The sequence below is a fragment of the Buteo buteo genome, chromosome 1, assembly GCF_964188355.1.
Source record: "Buteo buteo chromosome 1, bButBut1.hap1.1, whole genome shotgun sequence".
Taxonomy (NCBI): domain Eukaryota; kingdom Metazoa; phylum Chordata; class Aves; order Accipitriformes; family Accipitridae; genus Buteo; species Buteo buteo.
This window is the reverse complement of record NC_134171.1, coordinates 80,181,143-80,206,904: the sequence shown is the minus strand read 5'-3', so window position 1 is coordinate 80,206,904 and position 25,762 is coordinate 80,181,143. Positions and strand designations below refer to the sequence as shown.

Sequence of the window (25,762 nt, the reverse complement as noted above, 5' to 3'; positions counted from 1 at the left end):
TGATACTAACCAAAATGACAAGATGAATGTTTTTTATAAGTATACAATAACAAGATGCACTAACACAAAACCAGATTTTTAACGGTTTTGTTAACACACCAACTTTTAACATGTTTTTATCTTAAAATTTCTACTGAGAACTAGAAATTCAAATACCTATCAATAAACAGCTAAGAAAGAACTACACAAAAAAAACCTAAGAATGCTCATTGTGCCAATATATTGTATGAATCTTAGGACGATGACAGAATCAGATACTCAATTCCCTTCAAAAATCACAAAATGTAGGAAACTTTTCAGAAAATAAGAGGCAAACAAATATGGTATCTGTTTAAAAATTTAAAAGTATACACATGTCAATTACTGGCCATAACATCTGAAAATCTCAAGGAAAAACAGTTTATACAAATCCTGTATTAAGTATCTCCAACTTCTGAATATAAGATGACTATCCAAATCACTGAAAATTGTGGCCAGATATATAACAAGAGCCTGGAAAATTTAATGAAAATCTCCCCAAGGAATTTCGGGGTTTTTTTGAAGTGGAAAGTTGGCCACTTGATGAAAAATGTTGTAGAGTAAAACTGAGAAAATTGTGTTAGCCGGTGGGCTTCTTACACTAGCAACAACATGGAAGAAACACTACCAAAAATAATCTGATCAAGAATGGATTAAAATTGATTTTTTAAATGCAAATGGACCCAAGAACAACAAAAGTGTAGTATTTAAACATGGCAGCAGACTAATTTGATGCAGCACCTTGTGTTCCACGGTTCTGGAGTGAAACATTACTGCAATCTGGATGACCTGAAGAAGATGCAGGAAGGGAACCTTACAGGGACATTATTTAATTTACTATTGCAGCAGATGCTACTGGAAAAGGGAACATGCTTGTATACACATAAGCACTTTTCCAATCCTGAAAGACCATAGAAAAAGCAATTGGAAGAGAGAGAGTACAAAAAGTTGTATTCAGCAGCATGCGCTAAGGACCGATGTTGGGCGTGGTAATACTTAAAATATCATTACTAAACTAGAAATGAAATGTGTTAATGAAATCTACATGTTTATCCAGGAACATGATAATAATAGTGAAAATAGAAGGTACTTGAGCAACTAGAAATACCAGTATTCATCAACATCTAAGTCCTTTTGCAAATAACAAAAGGAAACACCCCTTCCTCCCCAAAATAATAGAGCAGATAAAAATCGCAGGGAACAGGGCTTTGGGGCAATGACCCTCAGGCAGGTGATATACAAGATTGGATCTTTCTGGGCAACACGGAACCCAAACACAACGCAACTTTGAGACCTACGTACACTCGTTTGGGGTTGGGCTTAAAAGCTGCCCTCACTCCACCAGTGCTACTTCATGGGCATCTTAAGTAAAGCCAATGGGCGTAGACAGATATCCTGAAGTGAACATTGGAACACAATTGCTGGAAAAGCAACTGCTGCCTTGTTCCTTTTAACGGGTTATTAACTCGAAAACCCAGTGGTTTGGAACGGCCCCAACAGAGGCTTCCTGGGCTGCAACCGGACGACTTCGAGAGCTGCTCCCAGTTACCTCAGGCGCAGCCACAGCGGCTTTTACACTTGGGACAACTGCTCTCTCAACCAGTGATAAAACGGGTAGGGAGGAGGTGGGGGGGGGGGGGGGTGTTGCGGCAGCCCCTTACCTTACCACAGCTCCCCCAGCCCTTTGCCTTCGGCAGGCCGCGGGGAGCCCCAGCCCTCCCCGTCCCGTCCCGTCCCGTCCCGCCGGCTGAGGCGCTGAGGCGCAGTAACGCCCTCGGGCCCTCGAGCACGGACCGTTGAGGGGGGAGCAACCCTCCCGCCCAACTCAGCGCGCATGCGCAGCCCTAGCCTCACGCCGGCTGCGGCGACCACGCCCACCTACCGGGCTTTCTCCGGCCAGAGCGGGAGGCGACGGCACGGCGCTGTCATTGGCTCGATCCCTCCAATCGCCTTCGAGCGCTTCTTCCCCCGCCCCGACACCCCCCCGGCTGTCTTCCCACAGCGCCCCCTCCCTCTTCCTGGCGCCGGGCACGCTCGGGAAGATCCGGGCTGTCGTCGGGAAGACGCGCGCACTCCCCCGCCGCCGCCTCGTCTCCGCTCCCCGGTCGCCTCATTGCGCAGGCGCGGCGCCGGGCGGGAGAGGGCGGGAGGAGAGGGAAAGGGAGGAGCGCGCGCGCGAGAGGCCGCCCCCGCCTCCCACCCCGGGCTGGCCGGCGCGCGAGACTCGGGAGGAGGAGGAGGAGGAGGAGGGAGGAAGGAAGGAAGGAAGGAAGGAGGGAGGGAGGGAGGAAAAGTTGTTGTGAGGGCGGGGCCGCGTCGGGAGTCGCCGCCGGGAGGGGGCGAGAGAGGAGCCGCCCGCGGGAGCCGCTGGGGACGGGAGGTGAGTCCGGGGGTGCCGGCGGGGGTCGGGCAGGGTCGTGTCCCCGGCGGGGCGGGAGGAGAGAAGGCGGCCCCAAGCCCCGGCGGGGGCCAGGCGGCCGTGGTCCCGAGCTAGGGAAGGGGGGAGCGGGGTCCGCCTTTTCTCCCCCGCGGGACGGGGCGAGGTGCGCCGGGCGGGACGAGATTCCCCCCCCTCCACCACCACCGGCGGCGTCGGGACCGGCGCGGGCCGTTCACCTGCTGCCGGCCCGTCAGGCGGCGGCCGGTGTGGCGGGGGGGGTCCCGTCCGGCGAGGGGCGGCCGCCGCGCGCTCGGCCGTTGGGGCGGTAACCGCCGTCTCCCCTCACGGCGTCGCGCCGAGCTGGTGGGTGAGCGGCCGGCCCCTGGCCGGGGCCCGCCGGGGTGTGCTGCCGGGGTTAAATCCCTCCTGAGGACGGCGTGGGTGTGAGGGTCACCACCAGCTCGGGGTGGGGGGACACGGACGGACGAGAGCTGCCAGCGCTGCCCCTGCGAGTTGTGTAAGCGGAGAAGGGTGGGCTGCCGGGCACGGGTTTCGTGGCGAGACGCTGCGAGCTCGCGTGTTGGTTCTGCGAGAGGCAGAATGTGAAGTTAATGTTTAACGTGGTAGTCACATGCCCATCAGCGAGTTTTTCTGGAGTGTTTTCAAAGAGTGTTTAGAACAGGAAATGCCAGTACAGGTAGTATGGAGCTGTTTGAAATTTAATCGGTTTACAGTGTTCGGAGGCTGTGTTATTTGCTGTATTCATACAAGCAGAGTTTCAGAGGCACGTAGGTAGATGCATGCAAATGGGCTGCTTAGCATCTGATCTAAGTTTTAAGTTTATCCCTTACTTTGATTTTCAATGCAAATATTTTAAAAACAGCTTTTCAGAGGAAATACTTCTTGTTCTCTTGACATGTGTTTTTCCCTTCCCAAAATAAGCATGAGTTTTACATATTTCTACTTAATGCTTTATTTTGCACAGGCATGACAAAATCCCCTCTTGCTTAACTTTGAAGCTACTAGGATTATTTTAAGAGCAAAAAATTGTGTGAATAGTTTTGTGCCTGATTGATGATGCAGTATCCCCTTTTCTTCTCAAGGCAATGAAAATTGCCTTGACTGACCTTATTATTAACTGTTCTGTTCTTGCAGAATGAAAGGGTGATTTTAGCTATCAAATTAGTGAGAGCTCATGTTATAATCTGAATATAAATTACCTTCATCAAATGGCATGTAATCATTTTTTCCCCTAACAAATTGTTGCAAAGTAAGATGTGTTTACTGGTTGGTTGGGGTTTTTTTTAATATCAAATTACTTGTGTAAAAGGTTATTATCCTGGACCAGTGGGATGTTGACAATAAAAACACCTAAAATATGCACTTGACTTTCATATCAAAACTTGATAGTGCAGAATCTTTTTCAGTCGTACAGTGTGCACGATGTACTACTGACAGAATTGTTTGGGTATGAGACCCCTAGGACTTCAGGGTCAAAGTATTAGCACTATCATGTGTTTCAGTTACATTGCTTTCCAAGATCTTGGTAGCAGCACTTTGTCATTTTTCCTTGGTTAATGCCTCTTGATAGAATAAAACTGTTTAATCACTTGAGGGACACAGTAATGGGAATGAAACCCATTCAAAGAGTTCCTCAAAAACATGCTTGTGGTTTAAGCGGAAACAAGTTGGAGTTTGTTGGGGCCAAGTGAAATGGTGATGGGTTGAGGCTGTAACAGGGAGATGGACTGAATCAGAATTTTAGATGTGTGGACTGAGTGAAGTGTTTGTAGATAGGTTTGTACAGATTTGTTTGCGAAGAAATACATGAAGTGTAAAGATTCAGGACATTCTTTTTTCTGTCAAGCCTATAAAATATGGGTGGGCTTAAAGATGATGCTCATATTCCTATTCTTTGCAACTCAGTTATGTAGTTTTTCCTGGTGACTTTAGGAATCAGAAAGCTTTTTGGGAAGGAACAGTATTTGCACTTCTGTTAACGATAAAACATCTACACAGAAAACTGAAAGGCAGGGTTACGGTTTGGACAGGCAGTTAATCCGGGATAAAAAGGCAATTGTGGGAATTATTGTTGTAACGATAATTCTTTTGAGGCTCAAGAAAGAGTACATGGTAAACTTTGAACAAAGCACTTTGTAAAGGAGGAGGAAGATGGAGAAACAAAAATCTTCTCTGTAGTTACTGTGTGATGACTCACTGTAAGTGCTGGCCCATGTCATGGGTTCGGAATTTGTATTCTTTAAGATCTTTACTCAGAGTTCCCATTGTAATTATTTCTAAAGTTGGTTTCTAGTTGTAACAGCCCAGAGATGCTGAGCTGTGAACCTGTTGTTTTGGTTTTGATGTGAACAGGAAAGTTTTTATTGGAACAGCTTAAAGAAAAAATTGTATACTCATACAAAAGCCATCTGGGACAGCATCTACGCTTCTGGTTCTCCTATCTTGAAAGGATACAGAGAAGTATGACATGCAGGAGCAGTGGTTTGGCATATGAGGCACAGCTAAGTGGATAAGGGCTGGAGAAGAGGCAATAGAAGTCTTTAAAATAGAAAAAAGGCTGGCTTTAAAATCATCAGAGATTGGTTGGAAGAATTTCTAGAAGAGATAACTGTCAAATATCCCTTTTGTCTCTTGAGGACTTCTTGAGTCAGTGACTGAAGGCAGAAGGAATGTGTCAGACCAGTACCACTGGCTGGTACACGTGTAGATGGCCCACAAAATCAAGGCTAATGGTCACTGCTGGGAATGTGATAGTTTTGGGGGATTTTTTTGGTCTTACAGTGTTGTTCTTGTTTCATGTTATGTGTGTTGCAAGTAAGTGTTATTAAAGAAGTATTTTGTCTCTCTATCTGATGGTTCATATAGTGAGAATTTGCATCCTTGTAAACGTATTTCTTTGACAGCTTTTGAAGTGAATAGTATAATTTTCAAAGACAGAGTGGTGACTATGAAAAGCATGAGATGTATCTTACACCAAATGAGATCTGTTGACATATACAGTTCAACACAACAGTAAATGTGGAAGGGGACAGGATTTGTGCAGAGACCAAAAAAATTGAGCCAGCCCCACTGAAGTGGATGTAAGAGTTTATTAATTTCAAATTTCAGTCTCTTTCTACATTTTTAAAGCAACTTCACTGTTTTGTTTCAGGTTTGGGTTTTTTATTTTTCAATTGTGGGGAAAAAACATTGCAACCACCAGTATTGTCACAGTACAAATCAGATTTTTGTTCTGTTGACAAAAACGGGCAATTTTAAATGACAAGCTTTTGAGCTGTGGAAAACACTCAAATTCTTGCAATTGCAAGTTGTTCAATTTTTGATGGATTTTATCCTGTTGAGGAGGAGAAAGTAACCACAGTCCTAATAATGTTGGCTCACTGCAGAAAACTCTAGTGGTTTCCCGTCACAAGTTTATTCCCTTGCAATACGTTTAATCACTCTTCCAGATTTTTGTTGTCTTGTATCTAAATTCCTAAGTTATAACTTGTTTCAGTTTAGAAATTGATTGACCAGAGTTGTCAGACCATTGGGTGGGTTGCCAGGCTCAGCACATGGGTGTGAACTGCCTGCAGAAGCAAAAAGCTGTGTTGCTTAAAAGTAACCTTAGCATTGGGAATGAGAAAGATTTGCCGTTAGTCATTTACGCAACACACTGAGTAGTTGCAAAATGAAGCTGAGAAGATGTAAATAGTGACTCTTCAGCCAAATTTCAGAGACACATAGTCTACAACTTTTGAACCCATTGGCAGGTTTCCACCCAATTTGACAGAAGGGATAGAAGTCTTAAAGATGATTATGTACTTACAGAGTGCATGAAAACAGGCAGCTGGCTGGAAGAGAGAGACCTTGTAAGAAGATGTAAGGAGCAGAGTTGGCATATACCCCAACTAGGGAGAAAACTGTGTGGTAACTCACCTGTGAGACGTAAAACTATCAGGAGCCAGGCATTGATAGTTTCAGTATTCACAAGACCAACTGTTTATCTCATCAGTTTTATCTAATTGGTTATCAAAGATGCCTAAACCCACATGTGCTTGTAGAAAGTGATTTGCTTGGGTAAAATAGTAACTGCACTGATTTCTAAGCTAATTTAGTGATGTTACTTCTTACGTTGAAAAGACTGCGCCAGCTGCAGTTACTTATGTGCTAGGGTATACCGACAAAATGGGTGATAACACACGTTTTTGCTGACTAGTGTATTTGTTGTTCTGAAAGATATAAAGGCAAGTGCCAGAAATTTGTGACAGGCATTTATTTTGTCCTGTAAGGCTGCACAACTGAGGGTAGCCAGGTGCTTGATGAGGTCGTTGATGACTGAAGAACAGTGACTGAAATTAGGCAAGGTAGATCAACTGAGGATGATAAATAGTTGGTTTGAGAGTTCATAACCGTTGTATAGTGTATTTGGTTGAAAACAGTCATCCAAAATTGCCCTTCAGTCTGAAGGGTAAGAATATTTCTTTAACTCTCAGCTGCTAAAAATCTTATGTAGTAGGTCAAGAACACTATGTGAAATAACTGTTTTGCTGAAAGATTGCACCTGTTGAAAACTCTATATGATTTAATGACTTATGATCTATCCTCAGTCACCCACACCTTTGTCAAGCTAAGAACTTACAAAGAACTGGTAAACCCCAGTGGCTAATAAATGGTACAGTACTCTTAGCAACACTGGCTTACCACAGACTGTAAGAACAGTCTTCAATTCCTAATTATAGTCCTATACAGTATTGAATTTAAGTTAAGGGAGTCAGTGGTCTGAGTCCCAGTCATCTAAAAGCTTAACCAAATGTTACAGGAGGAGAAAGGAACCAAGGCTGATCAGCAGCATCACTTCTCTGGTTTATGGAACAATCTACAATGAGGGTAGGCTTGTCAGCAGAGGAATAATACTTTTGGGGGATGGTCCAAATCCAGAAAAACTTGCTGTGACTAAAGAGCATACATCCTTGCAGTGTCTTCCACAATAGTTTTTGTTGATCTTGGCTTTTTTTCCCTCCTCTTTTTTTTTTTTTTTATTTTTTAAACAAAACCAAACTTTAAGGTATTTGTACAATGTAAATTTCAAAACAAGATACTACTACAGACTTCCTCTCCTTAGGGAGAGGCTGTCATGACAAATGGATGACAGAAGTTAATCCCATTGCTTATGGCACCATTGGAAGGCTTGCCTACAGTGCCCCTCTCACTAGTGAGTAAGAAGCTATGCACCATAGTATTTGATACAGGGTATTAGTGGAGTAAGAAAGGGTAGTGGAACTTCCTACTCCAGACTAGGACTTACGAGTCATGTTGGCCAGAGAACTGTGTGTCAAGATAGTATTATTTCACAGCTACTGTCTGTTCTGTGGGTTGACTGTGACCGTTTTGGGAGAGAAGGAGTAGTAGATAAAACAAAGGGACTAGAGTGCCCATTTGGTGTGAAGTTCTAGTTGAGTAGTAGAAGTACAGAGAGATCTTTTAAAAGGAATACCTTTGTGATATGCCCTTCTTGTTTTTTCTTAAATACCTGACACGTTTGAACTGCTGTGGGGGGTGTGTTTAGTGTGACATATGCAGTTTAAAGAATGCATTTATAGAAAGAGTAATGTGACAAGGTTGCATGAAATAATTTTTAAGTAGTTGCTTCTGATCTGTCTACTGTTGTATTTATATTTTCAGGAAAAGGTGTACTAATGTTGCGGGTAGTTAATAGAGGCCATATGAATATAATATCACAGTGCTTTGGAAAATGAATATCTGGCCCACATATGAAAACTGTGCAATGAATATATTCTGCAGGTCATTAGAATAAGATTGTATTCGCTTACCTGGTGTGATAGTTGAAATTGTTTGTATTCAGAACTTTGTGGATGTGAAATTAAACAGCAAGCATCTTCATGTAATGTGGCAGTAATACAGAGCTAATCCTGAACCATTTTTTATTAAATTCTTGCAGTGCATCATTATAACTCTCCTGAACCCCAGCCCAACAGCTAAATGCTTAGTTCATGTTTGTTCTAGGGCATCCCTGAAATGCAAGACAAAATGACTTTCTAGAAGTTCTTGGTGAATGAATGCTCTTTGTCTTAGATTGTTCTGGAAGACCTCTTGTTTCCAAAACAGCATGTGTATTTCTTAGCAGTTAAAATACAGACTAGGTAAACGCAGATGGTGTTCCTCCCCTCACCCTGCCTGTATCCATGCATAAGTCTGTTGTTCAGAAACGGGGAAATTGTGCTTGAAAGTGTGATAAGAAAGAAACATACCACTTGATAGAATCTCTTCTACCCTTGTGACTTAATTTAAGTAAGTCCAAAGGCTGAACTACAGACGTAAAATTTTTGTGGATGTTTTATAATTTTTGTCTGTTGGCCTTAGGGGTCAGTTTCACACATGTATTTGCAGTAGCTATCTTCTTTTTGCATTTGAAGAAAAAAAGAACACAAATGTTTCCCAAATTTAGCATGACTTTGGGTCTATTGTTACACTTTTTTTCAGATGAGAAAATAACTTGATTATGAAGCAAGGATTCAACTTTTCTCTTTTTTTTGGCTGGAAAGGAATCCTGCCATTCTTGTCTACCCTTGGATTTCTTTAAATAACAAACTGTAGTCCAACCTCACAGTTGAATATGTGAGATCTGTTTCCAAATGAAATTTAGATACTAGAAACATGTCTCTCTTTTCCCCAGTAACTTCTGTATTTTATCATTGGCATACAGTCTACCTTACTTTGCATCTATTTCCTTCCCTAATTTTGGCTGCTATATGCTGAGTATGAGCAGTTTTGGAGATGAGAGGTCTAGTGTATTCAGTAGGGAATTTATTTTAGGGTGGGAGGCCCTGACAGCAAGCCTGGTGTTTCTGGGTCAGAACTGTATTGATCCTGTTGCTCCCGTCTACTCAAAGGTAGGAACACAATGAGGGACTTCTCAAGCATGCGTTGGAGTGCAAATACACTTTGCACCTTTATGACTACCACAGGCCATCTGTACTGTTGCCTATCCAGTCTCTTTCCTGTTTTATTTTTCCCCTTCAGTGTATCTAGTTTGATATTGCGGATTACCAAAAATTGTTCATCTTAACTTCAGTCTTGTCTTCTAGGACAGCAGTAGGAGGGTGGAGAAAACTGTATGTAATTCTCCATATGGGAAATTATATAAAGTAGAATTAAGAACTCTGTATTGCCAGGAAAATGCGGGCTCAAGAAGCTTCTCTGGTATGTCAAGGAGCAAGCTGTTTTTGTGACAGAAATGTATTGGGTCAGTTTTTCAGTACAGATATAGAAATATTAAATCAGAAATCAGTAGAAGCTATTTGATGGTTGAAAGAGCTGAATGTAAGATTCTTCTGTTTTTTTTAATTTAATTTTTAAAATCATAGTCATAACAATTATTTTTAGGAATTAATAGTTATGGTTTCCTGTGATAGAAGACTTTGGGCCAAATGACGCTTCCTATTACTAAGTGCTTTTGATGTGTCATACTGGCTTCTTGAATATATATGTATAAGTATTTTTTGTATATGTGTGCATATATAGGTATCTGATTATAAACAGCTATATACCTTGGATTTTTTCCTTGACTCCTCTTGATTCATCTTTACTGCAGTGATTCATTATTTTCTATTTATGTACTATACTGAAACTTTCTAATGAAAATGCTTGTTAAATATTTTCTTTCCTTTAATTGCTCTGTATAGATCATGTTATCACTTCTGCAGACCCAATGTAAGAGAATCTTTAATCTTTTTCTGTGTTTATCTTTGTTTTACCTTCACTTCTGTCCCTGTTTTCTTAAAGTTTGGCCCTTTGTAGAAGAATAGCTGTTATACTGTGGACCACTGACTTTTATGTAGGAAAAAAAAATTGAAGTTGATAGTCCTTTTAATTAAAGGTTCTAATAAGATCTTAAACTGATATGCATTTCCAGGTACTCCCCCCCCCCCCCCTTCTGGATTTATTGATGTGAACATAAAGAAAACGAGATTATCACATGATATTCTGTCAAGGTCAGTTTCCAGTTAGATTTCAGACTCCTTGCTCAGTGCTGTCACAAATGACACCTAAAATTTCCAGTATTATTAAATCAAATTACTTATGGGTGAGATACAGTAACATCAGTAAACAAACAAACAAAATCTGATTATGCATGGGGCGAAAGAGACTTTTGGTTAGGTTCCAGTTATTGATTTTTTTTTTTCTTTTTTGATAATACAAGCAAGTACCAATGTTTATTTTAAATGAAGGGGAATGGATTTAGGGGTGCAAGACTTCCAGCAGGTATTTTTGGAAGTCATGTGTTTTTTTCCTGTGGTGTCCCAGCTGTACAATATTTGAGAGCTGTAGAACTGTTTGACGTGAATGGGGTGTTGGTTGTTCTGAGCTGGGGAAGGTTATCTTCCAATTTATAGAGCGTTCCAATTACAAAATCTATTTTTGTTTTTTAATGCTGCTCACCAATCTGAAAAGGCTTGCACAGTGGAAAAAATTGTAGTGAGAAGGCTGCAAATTTTGAAGTATACTGCTAAGTTTTAGTATCTCATGTGCTTGTAAAATCTAAGGTGAATATCTTGGTTGTAATGTGAGGCCCAAATTGCACTTTTTTTTTTTCTTTCCCAAGTATGCAGCCTTAATCGCTTTGGTTTATTTAAGTTTATTCTGTTCTGTGCTGTTACTGCAAATGTTTACGTGGATGATGTAGTAATGCCAAACTGATTGAATAATCCATTGTTGTGAGATGATCACGGTATGGGCTTTACATGTGCCTGTGGTGATGTTCTGGATGATGAGTCATTTAACCTTAAATATGTACCTTCAACAACGAGAGAACCAACTCACTGTTGGAATTTGAAAATTTTGGAATCAGTTATTGGGACAGCTACCAGAATGTTCTTGCTCTGCTATTAGCTATGTTTTTCTGGATGTTTTAAGAATGCAACTAGGTTAATGACGTATTTATGTAATGTTTACTAGGTAGTACAAAATTTTGAAAGCTGAGTACTAGCTGAGAATCCATCTGTAACATCTTAGTAATCTTAAGACAGAGAAATATGTATCAGTTCATGTGATTTGCTGGGATATTGAAATCAAAACCACCTTGAGCTTCCAAGTGTTGAATAAAAATACTTACTTCTTGGTAATCTTTTTGTTAGACTTGGAGATTCAAAGCTAGAATAACTCTTGTTATATGGGTTTTTTTTATAAGCTGTTGCATATTGTTACCAGAATCTTTACAGTAATTTTATCATGGTCTTTAGAGGTATATAATAAGTTTGAAGATAATTGATTATGACAGATAAAATAATTTAATTTTTCTGCCTTAAAACAACTTTTAGGTGGCAGTTGTTTCTCCTCCTCTTCCCTGGTTATTGCATCTGCCTTTAGATTAAGAGGTTGTTTTGGCTATGGTCTCTTTTCTGATTTAGAAGGTCCTTACCATTTTGGAAAATTCTGTTTTTATATTTTCTGTTTTTTTCCTATTTCAGATTCACTGGAAAGAGAATGAAATAAACATGGAGTCTTCTAAACTGAAATATATTTCATGGGTCACAGTTAAAAGTGAAAAGAAGATGGAACGAAATGAGAGAACAGGAGTATAACGCCTGTCAAGAACTTTCCATTTTTGTGATACATACAAACTTGCATTATAATACAACTAATGATTTATAGTAATACTTTACTGATATCCCTGGAAGGAGAAATCAGTTACTGTGCAACTTGCTTAATACGAACTTTTATTCTAATAACTTTTAACATGTTTTAACCTTAACTGGACACTTTTTTTAAGTCTGAGAGTTAAAAACTTTGTATAGCTGTATTTTAACGGAAAGACTGATCCTCATAGATGGCTGACAGCTGCTCATGGAAGATGGTCTTAAACCCATGAATGGTTACTATTGCACAGAGTTGAATGGAATGCCGTGACTTTAGAGCAATTCTCTTAGGATCTTTTTCTTTGCCTTGCACCCGTCATATCCTTAAATATTTAAGCGTAAATATTGCAATTATAAAGTCTAAAAAATAATGGCATGGGTGAAATTCTTAAGAAAACCTGGGGGTAACCTTGGAAAAGTTTATCAGCCTGGAAGTATACTGTCCCTGGCTCCTACAAAAGGCTTGTTAAATGAACCAGGACAAAACAGCTGCTTTCTTAATAGTGCTGTTCAGGTAAGAAAAAACTTGATTTATTAAACAGTTCTGGTTTTATAGCAGCTTAGACGGTCATAGTAGAGAAAATGTTCTCTTGGCAATGCTGGTTTTACTATTTGTATTGCAGTATGTGTATTCTGCAGAAAAATACAGTGCGTTTTTCAGTGGTGTTCAATTCAATTCAGTTCTCAGTTAAACTTCTTAATGATTCCAAGTAAGAGAGAATAGCATGTCTTTTTGGAATGGACTTTCCGAAAAAAACCCCAAAACAAAAACTAAACAAACAAAAAAGAAAATGTGGTAATTGTAGGAAAAAAGACGACTGTGTGGAAGTACTTTTATTTAGCATTGCATTTTACAGAATTGAGAGTATTAAATATTTGATTTTGCAAAAAATGACAGCATGTTATTTTGTTTGCATGCATTAAGAACATCAGAAAAACTTTCCTTTTGTATTTGGAAACTTACAACTCAAAATTTAAGCAGCAAGTTCTAAAGTTCTAAAACTAATGTTTCTGTCAAACATAGCAGTTTTGTTACTTGACAAAATTTACAAGACACTTTTTGATGTGGGGCAACCAGTACTGCTACTTGTATTGAATAGGACACTATTTTTATTAAAATACCATTTTCTCAGAACTAGCACGCGAGTTTGTGGTACTGGGACATATCAGAATATGCACATCTATTTGAAAGTTTTGATTCTAATCTTAGGAAAGATTTGTGGAATTAGAGTAGGAGATACACTTGATATCAAAGAAATATGCCTTCCGTTTCTTTTTACTGTTTATATGCATACCTATCACTAACTACTTGCATGTTTACATACTGTTCTGTTTTTACACGAGCTGTAGTTGAAAAAATGTTGTCTTTTTTTTGTTCTGTCAGGTGTAGTTTAATAGTACAGTGACATTAGCATGTCAAAAAGTTGAGCTTTTACAAGCCTACTTATGACAGGGAATATGGGGATCTACTTAATTCTGTGACAGAGCAGTGCTAGCCTTTCCACACTGTCTGCAGGTCAAAATACCAAGCCCAGTTTGGTTTATACTGTAGTCTTTTTAAATCTAGAAATTAACAACAACAACAACAAGTTTCTAGGCTGTGCAAATAGAGCGGAAGAATATGTATTTTTTTTGTAATGCTTTAGATTTTGGACCTGATCATTTTCAAATTGTACAGAATTACTTTCCAAACTGGCAGAGGGCTTAATAGATATGTAGACTTCCTAAAAAACTGTAAGTCTTAAAAATGGTATGGATTTAAACATAGGAGATATGAGAGATATATGTGTGTGTGTGTGTATGGTATCTAGAGATGTTTGAAATAAAAATGTACAATAGATTTAGTAGAATGAGTTTACTGGTTTACATTCAATGGGAACAGCATGACCTATATTCTCCTGCAGTTTTGCTATTTTCCCTTAGGGTGCCCTAAAATTAAACCCTAAGTCATTTTTAGTTATAGTTTCAGATAATCCTACTACTTCACAACCTACTGCTGTTTATCATACAGTAGCTGATGATTGGTGACTGCCCCTTTACAAGGAGGAATATGTTCCTTTCTTTTTTGCTCTTTTAACCTCTGTTCCACCTTCAGAAATGAGGTTTGGACATTTGTTTTTAAAATGCATCCTAATTCATTTTAGCTTTTATATTTATAGATAGGATTTTTTTTTTCTGGTTTTGCAGCTACTGTGTTACTGTGCCTCCTGACAACTCATTTTGGGGGTTTTTATTTATTTATTTTTAATGGGCAACTTTCTGAACTACTGCACTGATGGTGTACCTAAGACATTAGATGATGAAAGCAGTGTAGTGTAACCAAGCTGACATGACATTTATATAGAGTAGTAACACAAATAAAAGGTAGAAACATACCTGATTAAGCACCAGGATTATTTTGATCTGTGGAAAACCGAATGTATTTCAGCAATCATTTTAGTAAGAGACCATAAGAATGTAGTATAGACATAACCCAAAATGATGCTTGCATTTTACCTAGCAATTCAGTTTCTATGTTTCTTTTTGATTTGAAAGACAGCATGGAGAGGGGGAGGGGAAAAGAGAAAGGAGAAATGAAGTAAATGCCGTAGCTGCCTTCCTCTTACATAAAGCCATAAGACTATTACAATCTCTGTACACAGTTTAGCTTGCTGCTTGTTTCCTTAAGAGCACTTCAGCTCTTTTTCTACACAAACTACATTGTTTGCCATTGTTTCAAAAAGTTTAAAAAGGAGATCTAAATTTTGAGCAGTGAATGCGAATGTTCTACTTCCACCTCCACAATTTACCAAAATAATGGAAAATGACCATAATTCTTCTAGCAATGTTGGTGCTCAAGTTGTACATGTTATGTGAAATTAAAAAAAATGGAATTCTACTATATGTTGCTGTGTTAAATGTAGAACCTTCAGAACTCATTGTTTGTTTTCTGTGAAACTTTATTCTTATAGGTATTATGGCAACTTGACATATTTCGACGAAGTTTAAGAGGTTTAACTGGACATGTGTGTCAGGGAGATGCGTGCATATTTTGTGCTTTAAAGGTAAATAATTTTTGGAAGAATCATCTTTCAAAATGAGGGAATGATAATTTAACTGATTTTTACTAAATTTATATCCCTATCATACATATGTCTGGGTGACTCTAAGTCATTCTTGTGTAAAGAAACAATTTAGATGTAAGAACATCGTAACAGATGTTTGTAACAGAAATATTTTCTTGTGTTTAAAGAAGAAATTCTACAGTACACAAATTTTACAGTCTGCTCAAGCATAAAACTTTTGTCTATTTAAAGATAGTATAACTTATTTGAAAATCTCTAGCTAGTCTCTCAGATTTTGTTTCTTCTATTTGCATGCATATGCTTTTGTTCTTTCCTGTAGCAGTAGAATACAGTTCTTACTATATTACTGTCTGATAAGATACTGTCTTAAGATTCTTTTTTATTCAGTAGTTGATGGTAATGGCGCAGAACCTTATTGTTCAGTTTGTAAGTAATGAAGGGCAGGTAGTGGTACTGCAAAACTAATGAAAGCTGGTAACTTTTTAGTGTTTGAAAGTAAGTCAGATCAGCATATCTTAACTAGTGCATAAAACTTGCACTTCAAACAGTTTTGTAACTCATCTGAAGTCTGTAAATAAATGTCGAATTCTGTTAGATTCTTATTGCTTTTACTGGACTGGTATTTGGCTGCCTGCAGTTACTAGGGAAGTAGCTGTAAGCATGATAACTATTTAATTGGGATAAAAATCCCAGTGAAAAAATGTATAGGGTTTGGTTTTGTGGTTGTTTTTTTTTAGTAGGATGCACTTTCTACTCTTTCTGCAATTTGACAGCCAAGACACTTTGGGGATTCTAATACAGGACTGTAGAATGTATAGTCAAATACAGTAGTAAATGTAGTGATATACAGAACTGGGAAGCACTTATCTGGAGGGAGCTAAAAGGAACAACACTATGTGAAAATGTAGTTCATTGAGGAAGTGTTTTTTGACAGTGCTAAATTGGAGGCACGGATAAGCCAAGTATTTTAGAGTTTATTCTCGTGGAGTTTCACAGACCAAACCTTGTTACTGAATGAACATTTTAGGCAAGAACTGTTGGCAGTGACATTTATTTAATCTTTTAGGAGGTGTATAATCTATGTACCGTGTAGTTTTTTCCAGCTATTTTTAGTGTTTATCATGATTGCAGTATGGTACAGCTGGTTTCAAATGTGTCTCTGTCTTCTTCCAAACATATTTTTTTCTAAATGGTGCCATTGTATTTCTTTGGTTAAAATGGTTAATTTTAAAAAGCCAACAGATTGAAGTTGGTTAAGACTACACATATTCAGACTAACTTCCTGAGGCTTTTATTCCAACCTTTTACAAGCTCTTGACTCTACAGAACTTGTTGGGGCTTTTTGTTTTGCCAGTGTTTTGAGGCACATCATGTTCTTCTGTGTGCTGGACACTTGATCTTGTTAGTACATAAAGTCCAGGCCATAACTCAGGCATACCTGTGTTTTCAGGTAAAATCTTGTGTCTGTCTTGGGATGATAGCTTTAGTTTCCTGGAGTTTCGTGTGTATAGGGATTCATGTTCATATCAGATGTCGTAACACAGAGTAAACTTTATGGCCTTTTCCTTTTGATTTGACCTATATTACATGAGAAGTTTGGTCATATACAGTCTTGTTCAATGCTGCACTGGAACCACCTTTAAGAAATGAAGAGGGGTTGAAGGGTGACAATTGCTGGAATGTATGTGTTACACTACATACTCTTAATAACTAATCATATTGCTGAAATCATAGTAAAAATAATGTAGCAGCTTCAGTGTGCTCAGAAACATGAAGCAGGTAGGGCTCATGGTGTTGCAATCAAACCTGTAACTAATGAATTGTTCCATTCTAGCGGTGCACTTGGGAAGACCAGGTGCTTCTTTTTTTCAAGCTAAACATACCACTTGCTGTACCTTAATACCCTCTCTTTTCCTGTAGTTTTTGGGGCTCCAGTACAAAGTAAGATAGGTTTTGCATCACTTTAAGTCACCTTCCAAAGCAATACACTAGCTTCAGCTGCTTCATAAGGCTGCTGTAATTTAGGACTTGAAATTTTCTTTATTCTTTCAAGTATCTGTTCTTGAGGGATTGATTACCCCCATGATGCATCTTGTGCGATTTATCTGAGTGGCTTACCGTACCTGAGTATTTTGCACTGCCTGGACTGTCATGTCTTCCTGTTTTGATGTTCCCAAGAATACTGATAAGAAGTGGTATTGCTGCCTGTTCTAAAATTGGTTAGAATGGGATTAGTTACTGTTTTAACAGTATAGTTGTGACCTTTGTAACTCCATGGCCAGTAGCCTGGGTACTGAACTCAAAACATTGTGGTAGTTAACTCATTTGGAAGTATCTGTCCTCAGTCATTATGTACGTTACTAGTTTTGCTTTCTTGGCTTTTTAGAGATACTACGTGAGTGATTCTGTTTGTTCCGTGTTCAGAATCTGGAGCATTTTGATTTTTCATGCAGTGTGTATGCTGGAGGAGGATGCATTTCAGTAACTTGTTTGTGACTTGGGTTGTTTTTTGGAGGCAGGGTTTTTTTGGTGGTCTTGGGCTATTTTAACCCCTCTTACTTGTTTACCAATAAAGAAGGCTCTTTTATCTATATCAGCCTCTCCTATAAACTAAAAGCATAGCCAATAAATTCTGTTTTGCTTCAGTTCAATCCATTAACTTTTTCTTTTGGTGGTGTTCTGAGAGTTAAATATGCTCTTTTCTCTTCTGGATAATACTGGGTGGGACTTCGACTATGCAGGCCACTAAAATGAACATACATATCTGCATAACTGCTTATCTGTACTTTTTTTTTAGCTGGACATGGAAGGCTCTGTTGCATGCCAAAAATGACCTAGCAGCCAAAATGAGAAGTGATAATTCAAAGCAGAGTTAACTTGTATTACCAGATCTGTTAAAAACTTAATTTTGAATGTTTACATGGAGATATTGACTGTAATTTTTATCAGTAGTCCATGCTTTTTGTTATGAAAAGGAAGTTTAAATATTTGACAGACACTGACCCTGGAATGTATCATGGTTAAAACCCTGCTTTCTGTTAGCACTGAAACTTTGCTTATCTGTTGTATCTTTGCCTACTGTCCAGATTTTTTTAACTGTAGGAGGCCTGTGTGAAGAATGCATATCCTTATTTATATTTTACACGACTTTTCCTGATTTGCTTTGATTTATTATCTTCATTTTTTTCTAAAGTTTGACTTAGAATTCTTGACAGTGGAATATACCCTTTAATATCTGCAAATGTTTTCTCATTCCATTAATAGATTTTAATTTTCAGTTCTTTCAAAATCAACCTCCCTTACTTGCTAAATGATGCGGTCACCTGCATATGTATCTCTGCCAAAAAGAAAAGTAGTAGCCAACTATCTCTTCTGGAAAATGAAGAAAAAATCAAGTGCAATTTATTCTCATGTTCTGCAACTGCAGATACTGACCTGTTTTCTTGTGTTGTGTGCACTGGTTTAGCAGAGAGTTGATTTAATGGCAAGGGTTATCAGCATTTTATCTAATTTACGGGAGTTTTTTTGCATATCCATAATTTTAATAGAGACATTCTCATGTCTGAAGTAGTAATATAAATGTTACATTATTTAATGAATGATGGGTGTTTAACCTGAGTGGTATTACATTATGCCTTAAGAAATACACACCATCTGTAAAGATGAGATACATATGTATGAACCGCTATTCCAGTGGCCAAATTAAAAAAGCTGCATAATTACAGACCAGGGCTTGTGATGCTTCTGGGAGCTGAAGTCAATCGCTTGCATTTTTATATACTTCTATGTTGTTTTTCTACTGGATCACAGTTCAGTTTGGTAGCTTAACTTCTTACAATGGAATGAGTACCAGAACACGGAACCTACATAACTGTAAGACAAAACAGTAATTTCTGAAGTTGCATAGATTTATAAACGTTCTGTATATTTGCTGTTTAGGCATGGTGCATAAGAGCTGATGTTGTTTGTGTAGAACCACAGTGTTCAGTCAAGTGGCTAATGAAGCTAAGTAATCATATTTCTTCCTAGGCAATATTTTCACAATTTCAACACAGTCGAGAAAAAGCACTCCCATCAGATAATATGAGACATGCCCTGGCAGAAAGTTTTAAGGATGAACAGCGTTTCCAGCTTGGATTCATGGATGATGCAGCAGAATGCTTTGTAAGTGTTCATTGTAATAGTTGAGTAGAATTACATGAGTTTTGTGCATGCCAAGCTGGCCTGTTGTTTTGATAGCTCCAGGCTCACAGGTGGGATACAACTGACATAATATTACTGACCTTCTTTATGCCAGTTTAGGGGAATGGACACATGGAGTAAGTGTCTGGTAATGTGGCAGGGAGTAATCTTGCATTTGCTCTGGACTTTTTCCCTAACTGTGTAGCTCAGGCAGGGGGGATATGTGAAACATCGTTACTACAGGAGGTCAGTGAGCATGATGAACTCTAAATCACTCCTAAAAGTTTTTGGATGGAGAGAAGGGTTATTGTCTCGGGAGAAGAGGCACCTATGGATTGGAATATGTAGTCTGTTCCTCCAAGTATTCTCTCGTCAGCTATTGAATTATGTTCCGTTACAACTAGCCAGCTCATTACTGAAGATTTCTGCAGAAGAGATTTCCATTTTCTTATCCAAGAGTGAACGAATACATGAAGATCTTGACTCTTGCTGCAATTACTTTCTGCCTTTATGAAGAGTCTCATTGAAAACGTGAGCCATTACTGTGACCATAAAAGATGATTCAGATCACATAGAACACTAGCAAAGAAGCCTTTCTAAGAAGTCCGGTATTAGACAATGAAAATTGTTCACCATAAAAAAAAAAAAAAAAAAAAATCAATGTTAACCTTCAGGCACAGATTTGAGGGACAGAAAATATGGTTGCTGCTTTGATTACTTTCAGCTTTGGGACATCCTTTGGAAGTATGCACAAATCAATACCTACCTGCCAGATGCATTTTCACATACCTGGGAAAAGCCAGTGGAGAAATACTGAAAGTGGCTGTTTAAGATCTTGCAGTCAGGTTAATGGATTGCAGTCATTAAAAAGAATCTCTCATTACTACTCCATATAATCAGAATGCATTTGGACCTGTGAAGTAATCAGCTGTCTGAATGATCTCTCTGAATAGATTCACTTCTTCCCATTACCTCTGATGTTTTTGTCAAAAGAAGTAAAAATGGCCAGGCTGATTCAGGGGCCAAACTGATGGCAATCGTAGTACTTTTTTGTTTCTTTTCCTTTCCTTTAAGGTTAAAAAGTGAGATTTGGAATGGGATGAGGCATGTGCTATTTATGAGCTTTTTCCATGCTTCTGTCAGTGATACTTGTTGTGTTGGCACATGTGCTAAATGTGATCAGATAGGCAGAGAAAAAGCGTGAAGAAGAACTGAGAGGCCTGATCCAAAAAATATTTCAGTCATTGCATGCAATGACATTAATATCATGTCTTACTCTAAGAACAGCTTTTTAAATTTTTCTTGAAGATTCACTTCCTTCAAAGGAGAATGTACTCTGGAAAAACAGTTGTGTAACTGTTGTCTAATGCTGTTCTGTTAATGTTTGGAAATCTTGAGATGAAGAGAATTCCCATCTGCTGGGTTGTGAATAGGGACGGAATTAAATACGTGTTAAAGGTGTAGGTGGACTATTTGGAGCCAAGGGGAGTAGTTGGAGTATTAAACTATCAAGTTGCTCATATATTCTGACTTCGTCAGTTCAGTTTATATTTACATTATTATTTCTATTTAGGAAAATATCCTTGAGAGGATTCATTTTCACCTAGTGCCAAACAGCGAGACAGATATGTGCACTTCAAAATCCTGTATTTCTCATCAGAAGTTTGCTATGACACTGTATGAACAGGTCAGACCTTTATTTGATAGCTTTAACAAATAATTTGTTTCCACTGTCTCGAGTAAATAAAAACAAAAGTATATTTATTTTTGTAGTGTGTATGTCGCAGTTGTGGAGCATCATCAGACCCATTGCCTTTTACGGAATTTGTGCGTTACATTTCTACCACAGCCCTGTGGTAAGAGCTTTTATTCTTGTACCTGATTTTTCTATATACACCCTTCCAATAATAAGCAAAGCATGCCAGAGAAATGCTGTGTTAAAAATGAATGTGTATGCCTTTGTTAAAATGTGTTTTTGAGACACTGTCCAAAAGTAACATTTGGATTTCAAAAGCAAGGTGTAGAGAGAGCTTGACAAAAAGTATGTATTGTTGCTGTTTTACCTCTCTATCTTTTCTTTTTAGTCATAAGATATAGTTAATTGAGAGTTGACTGAAATCTGTTATCTCTTAAGAAGGGAGATCCACAGTTATTTCCATTTATTTTTTTACAGTAACGAAGTAGAAAGAATGATGGAGAGGCATGAACGTCTCAAGCCGGAAATGTTTGCAGAATTGCTGCAGGCAGCAAATACTACTGATGACTACAGAAAGTGTCCTGTAAGTAAACAAACATGTTGCATTACTTTAAGATACAAGGGAGACTTTTTAGCATATTAAATCAGGATAAATTATTCCCCTAAAAGCAGGATTACCTGTGGCCACTTCAGCACAGTCCAGCTTAGAGTAAAAAAGCCCTTAAATTTATATTTTATTGTTACATTTATGGATAAACATGGTATTGTAGGTACAAGTGGCCTGTTTAGAAAGTCTGTGTTTTATTCTTCATATTCAACATAGAGCTAAGTGGCTTTGATGAGTTGGAAGAGGTATATTTTCTGATTGAAGCTGCTTTAGTTCATTTGTGCTTCTGTTGACAAAACCAGTCTCTTTTAGCTCGTTCTACTTAATTTCTCTCTTCCTTAAATGGTTCTCTGTAAATACCGTTAATTGAAGAACTATAGAACAGTACACAAGAACATACAGACCTAAGCTTAAATGATGAAATGGAGGGCGAACAACAGACAAATTGTTATGGGTGACTTGGATGTTTTCAGAGATTTCTGTTTTAAGGTGGTGATTGGATGTAGTAGTTTAGCTGTAAGTCTTCATCAGGGTGTTTTTATGATGAAGAATTTTATTCTTAAATTAGAATTGTTAGAAACAAACACCATAATTAAATCTGATAATTAGAAGAAGTTGCAGAGTTGTTTTGTTGCACTATTTCTTGTCTACTAACTTAACTTTGGACTGCCATTTTTTAAACATCTTTGTTTTCCCCTCCCATCACATTTTTTTTCCTTTTTCTAGAGTAACTGTGGTCAAAAAATAAAAATTCGTCGTGTTCTTATGAATTGTCCTGAGATTGTCACAATCGGTTTAGTCTGGGATTCAGAACACTCTGACCTGACAGAAGAGGTTATGCGGAATCTGGCAACACAACTTTATCTTCCTGGGGTATCTGACCTAAAACTTACTATTTGCTTATTCTAAATTTCATTTAACATGTATTTTATGTATGTGTAAATAGATACAAAATATAAAAAAATATATATATACACACATACATATTTTTAAAACACAATTTAACTTCAAAGTTTATGTCTACTTTTACCATTCTTTATAATGTGCTGCTTGATGCAGTTTCTGTGAGAGGAAAAAGTCCTGTCAGAATTGTTGGTCTTGTGCCTAAGTACAAAGATGAATGTAGGTGAATTCCTAGTTGAAAATCGAGAGATATCATGTTCAGTTTGAAATTTGTGGAATTATTCCAGAGCATTATTGTTTTACCCATTCACCTATGCAAAAATAAATGATAAAGTAGACCTAATAAGTGCAAAAATCATTACTTATACTCATGAAAAATTGTATAATGTAACAGGATGTTTAATACCAATTGCCTTGGTGAAATGCCAGTAGTACGTCTGGAAGTTGATGCTGAATGTTTTACACATATTTTAAAATACATGACCATTTTTACAGCTGTTTTATAGAGTCACAGATGAAAATGCCAAAAATAGTGAACTTTTTCTTGTGGGAATGATTTGCTACACAAGCCGACATTACTGTGCCTTTGCCTTTCATACCAAGAGTTGCAAATGGGTGCTGTTTGATGATGCTAATGTAAAAGAGGTAAATACTTTTTTTACTGCTACCAAATTTAGTGATCTTTACTTTTCTAGAATGCGTTCTTCTGACACCAAACTTGAAACAAGTCAAACAAATGTCTCTCTTTTAATAAACCTTTAGTTTTGTAAATCAGTTTTCAGAAATTAATTTTAGAAATTAATTTTAAATTTGCCTTCATTACTTTACAGTTCTGCCTTCCAAATGCCCAGTGTTTCAGAATGTTAATGCACTTGTCTACTGTTAAATTTGTACTACTTGTACTGAAAAAGAAGACCTGTTTACTGGCAGCTGTATTCATAGTGTTGATGTTCTGACTGTTAGCCCATGTAATACTGGTTCTAGCTTTTTGCTGTAATTTACATAAATTCATGTGCCAAAATTTGAATCTTGATGTACCTTTGAAATTGGGCATTTGGTACCTGTTGCTTAATAAATTATTCTTTCCATTCTTTCGGGTTCAATGCTGTTGATAAAGTTTTGGGGTTTTGTTTGGTTTTTTTTTGTTTTTTCTTAGATTGGAACAAAATGGAAAGATGTGGTCTCCAGGTGCATTCGATGTCACTTTCAGCCATTGTTGCTATTTTATGCTAACCCAGATGGCACAGCTGTATCTCCAGAAGATGCTCCAAAGCAGATTATTCACTGGTCTCAATGCAAAGCAGCAGGAGGAAATGGGGAAGACTTGGGTAATTAAGATTTTTTTTTTTTAACAACAGTATCAACTGTATTTCTGAAATGGAGATTATAAAGGAGAAGGTAATAGATTAGCTGCTTTCTTCTTAAATACTTTTATCAATAATTATCTATTGAAGGGTCTCAAAAGAAAATAGATTAGTGTATGTATTCAATATTAGAACTGTTTGTATTATGTCTGATAAGGGAATACAAATTGAGACTCATGGATAATGGGGAAAAAAGATTTTTCTATTGTAGATTATTCATAACTACACATAATTTCAGTAATTTCAGAAGAAAATCTTGGTATATTTGTATATGTGGGTCTTCTGTGTGTATTGATATATTTAAAATACCTATTAAAATGCTATAAAAAAGTTTAATTACAGCTTCATACAAATACAGAGATACATTTGGAGCGTGTGTGTATATATATACACACACACACAGAGCGCAATTCAGAACTTAAGGGAAAAATCAGAAGGAGCTGCAGGAAACTTTTCTCCAAGATTCATATAGCATAGGCCTCAATATGTAAGAATCCAGTCTTTTGGTTCTGTAGTTTGTACTGCTGTCTTTGTTAAACATAACATACAAGTAAATTAAATAAAAGGCTGATTGAATTTGACATGTTCGTCTTCACATAATGAATAGCAATAGGACATAGACTGCTTCAGGGAAGAAAAAATTGAGGACTGTGTTCCACTACAGTCTACCACTGTAAATATGGCAGTATATAAAATATTACAGAACCTTACTACCTAACATACTGAAATGTGGTGTGGGTTTTCTGTGAGGTTTTTCTTTTGTTTGTTTTTTTTAATCTGCAATTAAAAAGTTTTCTTATTCTTAATTTGGATATTAGAAACTTTAAATTAGGAAGCCTTGCATTTCTAAAGATAGATGTGTTATTTGATAGGATTTGAAAAGCATTCTGCTCCTAAATCAGACCACATGAAAGAGAATGGAGTTGGAGACCCCACTAATCAAAAGAGTAATAAAAAACTTCAGCCAGATAATTCAGTATTCAGTAGAAGCCATCTTCAAGCTAGTAGTGGTAGAGGTCCAGGTATGTATTCACCACCCCACATTCCCACCCCCAAAACCACCCCAAACCTGTCTTACTATGAAATACTTCAGGTGATAGAGTTTCAGGTATGTGCTAACCTCTGGACTAGAACCATTTCTAAAGGAAGAATTCCATCATTGAATTGAATCAATCTTTGAATAACAACTAATGTTTAAGTAATATCTGCCATGGAATGTTAACTTTTCTGGAGAACTGTAAAGGCAAAATTTTTTTTCTTACCCCTCATTATTCCTGCACTAAAGTGGCTCTTGAGGCCTTGATCCGTTTCTCAAATATCATCATGCCTTCCAATCATGTTGTTGGTTAAAAAGCACATTAGAAACTTGAAGCTGAGTGATCTTTTCAAGCATGTGGTATGGCTCTGGATCACTGGCTATTTGAGGAACACTGCTCCCCAACAGTATTGTGACATGCAGCATTATTTGTAGTTCCGTATATTAATGGACTTTATCTTATGTTTGGAAAGAATAGTGAAAAAAGTTGTCTTATCTGTTTAAAAGTCCATTCTATTTGTATACTAGGCTTCCAAGCAAATCAAGCTATGAGAAGTCATATGAGGCAGTGACTTCTGCGTTACTTGTCAGTGCCTTTGCTCTGAACTCCCCTACTTCTCAGGTGGAGAGATGCTGCTTTCTCTTGAGATGTTCCTCCTCTTTGTTGTTGAATTCCTAGATTTTTTTAAAACTGAGATTGCTCAGCTTGGTAACTCTTTTTTTGATGGAGTGATAACTCAAAAATGGTCAGTATTTACCTTTTCAGAAATAGAAGGATTTGTTTTCATGAACAGTGATTATGCTGTTTTATTAAAAGTAAATCTTCACATTTAGACAAGATGAAACTTAGAT

At 37.9% G+C, this 25,762-nt stretch overlaps 1 protein-coding gene across 3 annotated transcripts in view; it reads left to right on the top strand.

Annotated features, from left to right (window-relative positions):
• The first annotated feature begins 2,282 nt into the window (after window positions 1-2,282).
• Window positions 2,283-25,762, top strand: part of USP53 (ubiquitin specific peptidase 53) — a 41,041-nt gene continuing 17,561 nt past the window's right edge. The window contains exons 1-11 of one of the 3 annotated variants that reach the window (XM_075037366.1): window positions 2,283-2,398; window positions 11,890-12,571; window positions 15,009-15,101; window positions 19,152-19,286; window positions 20,878-20,991; window positions 21,078-21,160; window positions 21,478-21,583; window positions 22,334-22,480; window positions 23,006-23,155; window positions 23,667-23,838; window positions 24,747-24,896. In XM_075037366.1, coding sequence (XP_074893467.1) covers window positions 12,428-12,571; window positions 15,009-15,101; window positions 19,152-19,286; window positions 20,878-20,991; window positions 21,078-21,160; window positions 21,478-21,583; window positions 22,334-22,480; window positions 23,006-23,155; window positions 23,667-23,838; window positions 24,747-24,896 — 1,294 coding nt within the window. In that variant the 5' untranslated portion in view covers window positions 2,283-2,398; window positions 11,890-12,427. Of the gene's footprint in view, window positions 2,399-11,889; window positions 12,572-15,008; window positions 15,102-19,151; window positions 19,287-20,877; window positions 20,992-21,060; window positions 21,161-21,477; window positions 21,584-22,333; window positions 22,481-23,005; window positions 23,156-23,666; window positions 23,839-24,746; window positions 24,897-25,762 lie in introns of those variants that run through there. The other 2 variants (XM_075037375.1, XM_075037383.1) reach the window with 2 other exon arrangements.